This window comes from Eimeria acervulina, genomic scaffold (assembly GCF_000499425.1).
Source record: "Eimeria acervulina Houghton genomic scaffold, Eah_scaff573, whole genome shotgun sequence".
Classification (NCBI taxonomy): domain Eukaryota; phylum Apicomplexa; class Conoidasida; order Eucoccidiorida; family Eimeriidae; genus Eimeria; species Eimeria acervulina.
This window is the reverse complement of record NW_013549716.1, coordinates 12,811-18,015: the sequence shown is the minus strand read 5'-3', so window position 1 is coordinate 18,015 and position 5,205 is coordinate 12,811. Positions and strand designations below refer to the sequence as shown.

Here is a 5,205-nt window from a genome sequence, read left to right as displayed (position 1 = left end):
CTATATCTATATCATATATATCTATATATCTATATATATATATATATATATATATGTCTCTCTCTCTTTTTCTTTGTGTCTGTCTTGTTTGTTTGTTCTTTATTTTTTTGTGTGCGTCTTTGCTTTATATTTTTAAATATATTTTTGTTTGTTTTTGCCTCTGTCTTTCTTTTATGTTTTTGTTTGTATTGTTTGTTTATTAACACCTCTAAACAAATGTCTTTTACTTTTCTTTTTGTGATTTTGTTTTGCTCTGCTATCGAACGAACTACACCCTTTTTCTTTTCTTTCATATGCTTGTTTGCTGCTGCTGCTGCTGCTGCTGCATGCGGTGCTGCTGCTGCTGCTGTTGTTGCTGCTGCTGCCTAATGGTTTGCTGCTACAATATGCGTTGCTGCTGCTGCAGTTGCAGCTGCTGGATTATTTGCTGCTGCTTTAATATTTCCTTCTGCGTTGTGATTTGCTGCTGCTTGTGCTGCTGTTTTTGCTGCTGCTGCTGCTTTTCTTTTTTTTTTCTTCTGCTGCTGCTGCTGCTCCCCCTGCTGCTCCCTTTGCTGCTGCTGCTGCTGCTGCTGCTGCTGCATGCATGCAGGGCGATCGATGTGCTGCGTTTATGCCTGCAAGCGCATGCAGAAGGAAGAGTTTTTTCAATAGTGTTCGTTGGGGTGAACGGTGTGGGCAAATCTACAAATTTGGCGAAGACTGCTTTTTATCTCAAGCAGGTGTCTCTGCAGCTCTTTTTTATTACTTCTTTTCTTTCATTCATCTGCTTATAACTCAATCCGTGCATGCGCTGCTGCTCTTGAGATAAAGCGCCCTGATGCTTTACGGTTCAGGGTTTAGGGTTTAGGGTTTAGGGTTTATTGCAGATTTAGGGTTTAGGATTCAGGGTTTATTGTACGCTTAGGGTTTAGGGTTTATTGTACGTTTAGGGTTTAAGATTTAGGATTTAGGGTTTAGGGTTTAGGGTTTAGGGTTTAGGGTCTGTGTGCAGAAAGGAGGGCTGAAGGTTTTAATCGCTGCATGCGACACCTTCAGGGCGGGCGCTGTGGAGCAGCTCAGAACGCATGCAAGGTTTGATGCCTTACCCTCATTTGCATGCATGCATGCGTTTGTGCATTTGCATGCATGCATGCATGCTTTTGTGCATTTGCATGCATGCATTCATACGTTTGTGCATGCATGCATTTACTCACGCATGCATGCATTTATTCATGCGTTTATTGATGCATGTGTTGCATGCATTTATTGACTGATGCATGCGTTTATTTATTGATGAATTTACTTATTAATGCATTTATTTATTAATGCATTTATTTATTGATTGTATTAATTTATTTATAGTGTGTATAAATTTGTGTATATTTATACAGCGCATGCATTTATGAATTTCGGGTGTATAAACAGCTTTTTAAGAGCTTAAAGAGCAGCAATAAAGATATGAAGAGACGCCAACATAAACAAAGAGCAAATACACTTCTTTTCTTCTTCTTTTTATTTATTTTCAGGTGTCTAGACGTACCTCTCTTCGAGAGAGGCTACGGTAGAGATGCTGCAGCAATCTGCAAAGAGGCGTTGAAATATGCTAAAGAAGAGCAAATAGATGTTGTCCTCATAGACACTGCTGGGCGCATGCAGGTATATAAATAAATAAAATAAATAAATAAATAAATAAATTAAATAAATAACTAAATAAATAAATAAACTATATAGATAATATTTATTTGCATGTGCATACATTTCTATACTTATTTGTGTTTTTTTTTTGTATATTCATATGCATAAGATTTATTATAATATATTAATTTGTAGTAATGCATCTGTTGCACCAAACAAATACATACACACTGCTGGGTGCATGCAGATATATATATTATATTTCTTTATTTCTATATATATATATATATATATATATATACTTATTTGTGTGTTCATAAGGTATATATATTTATATATGTGCAGGATAACGACCCCCTGATGCGCTCTCTAGGCAGACTTGTTTATATGATATATTATTATTATTTGATATTATTATTATAATTATATAATATAATATATTTATATTTATTTGTGCAGGATAACGACCCCCTGATGCGCTCGCTAGGCAAACTTGTTTATATGAATAATCCTGACCTGATTTTGTTTGTCGGCGAGGCGTTGGTCGGCAACGACGCGGCACATCAATTAAAAAAGTTTAATCAAGCTATTGCTGATGCTTCTGTACAAGTCAGACATTCCTCTGCTGCTGCTGCTGCTGCTGCTGTTGCTGCTGCTGTTGCTGCTGTTGTTGCTGTTGCTGCTGTTGTTGCTGTTGCTGTTGTTGCTGCTGTTGTTGCTGTTGCTGTTGTTGCTGCTGTTGTTGCTGCTGGGGATGATGCTGTTACTGCTGTTGCTGTTGCTGTTGCTGCTGTTGCTGTTGTTGCTGCTGTTGCTGTTGCTGCTACTGGGGATGATGCTGTTGCTGCTGCTGCACCTGGCCCTTGCGTTTTGAGTGTACAGTGCATCATAATACGAATGATGTTTCTTTTTTCTTCTGTCTTTCTTTGTTTGCTGTATTTAAAATAAATTAATTTATCTTTTCTCTAACTCCTTTTGCTGCTGCTCTCTTTGCTGCTGCTGCTGCTGTCTTTGCTGCTGCTGCTGCTGCTCTTTGCTGCTGCTGTATTTGCTGCTGCTGTCTCCTTTTGTTTTTTCAGGGTTCCACCCCGCGTTTAATTGACGGCATTTTGTTGACAAAGTTCGACACCGTCGATGATAAGGTAAATAATTTAAATGCGTGCATGCAGATAAATGCATGCATGCACATTGTTGCATGCATGCTGCTGCTGCGCTGTTATGTCTGCTGCTGCTGCTGCTGCTGCTCTATATCTGCTGCTGTTGCTGTGTATATCTGCTGCTGCTGCTGCTGCTGCTGCTGCACTGTTTGTTTGCAGGTGGGTGCTGCATTAAGTATGGCGTATATTACGGGGCAGCCAATCGTCTTCGTCGGCACCGGACAAAAATACGGAAACTTAAAAAAACTCAACGTGAGAAATGCATGCATGCATGCATGCATGCATGCAGTATAGCAGCAGCAGATATACAGCGCAGTAGCAACAGCAGATATACAGCACAACAGAAGCAGTAGATGTACAGTAGCAGCAGCAGATATACAGCTCAGCAGTAGCAGCAGCAGCAGGAGCAGATATACAACCTACGCCGAATAAACACAAATGCCTGCATGCACGCATGCATGCATGCATATATCTCTTGCTACCCTGGGGTTTGGTTGGGGTGTATGCACACGCATTTGAAAAGGGTCAGGGGTTTTAGGGTTTAGGGTTTTTGTAGGGTTTAGGGTTTAGGGTTTAGGGTTTGTGTGCAGCCGGACATGGTGGCGAATGCTCTCCTTTCTTGAGAAGAGACATTTGAGGTAATTGAAGAAGAAAAAGACAAACTAAAAAGAAATTCGCTTCACTTCTTCTTTTGCAGCTTCACTCAATGCATGCAGCGCATGCAATGCATGCAATGCATGCAATGCATGCAGCGCATGCAGCGCATTTAAGTGTATGCAAGCATTGCATGCACTGCATGCAATGCATACAATGCATTCAAGTGTATGCATGCAACGCATGCATGCAAGTTTATGCATGCAGCTCATGCTTACAAGCGGATGCATTCAACGCATCCAACGATGCATTGAACGCATGCATGCAGCGCATGCATGCAATGAGTGTGTTTATATGCAAGCACCGCATGCATTGCATCCAACTGCATGCATGCAGCGCATGCAGAGGTTGAAGCACCGTCAGTAGGGGCGTCTTCAGCGGCGATTTCTTTTTTAGGTTTTGTCTGTTTGAATAGTGGCGGCGTCAATAAACAGCAAATTATTACCTTTTGCTTTTCTCTCAACTCTTTATTTTCTTTTGCTGCTCAGACAACGCTGAAGAACGCATGCAACACAAACACCTCCAATAAGACAAGAACTATATATTTCCATACCTTATATATATATATATATTATATTATGTATTATATATATATATATATATATATATATATATAAGCTGTGTTCTAAGAACTGTGATGGTGTAGGCGGATGTAGAAATCTCTGTCTGTCTGTGCCCGCAACAAGTAAATAGAATATCCTTCATATTTAAATTGTAATTTATTCATTTTTAGTTTATTTAACTCCAACACTCCTCTGCATAATTTATTTATTTATACTTAACGAATATAGCAGCCCCCCTCTTCCTCAAGTACGGTGCAGCGCTGCGGTGTTTGTATTGAGCAGGTGCTCACTAAGGAAATTAGACATAAAAATTAAAACTGAAAATAAAACAAATTAATAATACTTTAGTATGAGAGTAAAAAAGAAAACACGGGACGAAAATACAACAATATTTATGTTTCAACGCCATAGAAGAGGATCTGGGCTACACAGGGATTGTACTGGAGCTTAAATGAAACCTCTAGAGGCTTAGTTTGCTAAGTTGTGATTGTTTTATATCTAAAGTAACTCAATTTATATTAATTAATAGTATATTCGTTTTTTCAGCTAAGAATGCTCGGCATCCGCATAAGGCTGGGGCTGTCTGTGAGGCTGATGCTGAGGCTGGGTACAGAGTTCGGGGGTAAGATAATTTATTCTTCTGTTTTCCCTTTTAAAGTAGTGGAATTGAATATATGTTGAGGAATACTATTTGATTATTTAGGGAATATTCACAGGGTTTCGAGAAGAGTCCATACATCTTACGCACAGCACAGACTTTTCAGTACATGATGTCCGGGGCAGATCAGGGGCTTCTCTTATGAAAAAACGAAAAAGGGGTGGGTTTTTAAAACGATAAAACTAATTAAATTAGTTATTTGATGATATTTTTGAAGTTTGACTACTTTTCCCGCACTTTTTCTTACTTCAGAGCCACTGCACGGAGCGGTCCTCCGATTCAAGTTTCTTCTTCACGCTGAGCTAATGCAGCGCAGTTGAGGCAAATCTTCTGTTGCTTTTGCAATATCTCTTGGACAAATATTCTTATTTTTCTTTTGCGAATTCAATTTCCTGAAAGATCGCCCTTTTTATTTGCAGACAAAGGCGCGGTGGCTCTGCACTCCTGCGAACAGATCGTGTGCGGCCGACTGAAGTAAGGAATACAACTTCAGAAGCGCAGTTGCATGCAGATGAGTTGAACGCATTTGTTTTGCAATTTCGTATTTATTACCGCC

At 39.5% G+C, this 5,205-nt stretch overlaps 1 protein-coding gene across 1 annotated transcript; it reads left to right on the top strand.

Moving 5' to 3' along the window:
* Positions 1-293: 293 nt before the first annotated feature.
* EAH_00043220 (DNA-binding protein, putative) lies at positions 294-3,397 on the top strand (the record flags this gene model as incomplete). Its single annotated transcript, XM_013394989.1, has 7 exons — positions 294-299; positions 995-1,074; positions 1,509-1,638; positions 2,077-2,226; positions 2,697-2,759; positions 2,934-3,026; positions 3,365-3,397. The coding sequence occupies 7 exons, from the start codon at positions 294-296 to the stop codon at positions 3,395-3,397; spliced, it is 555 nt and encodes a 184-aa protein (XP_013250443.1).
* Between the last annotated feature and the right edge of the window lie 1,808 nt (positions 3,398-5,205).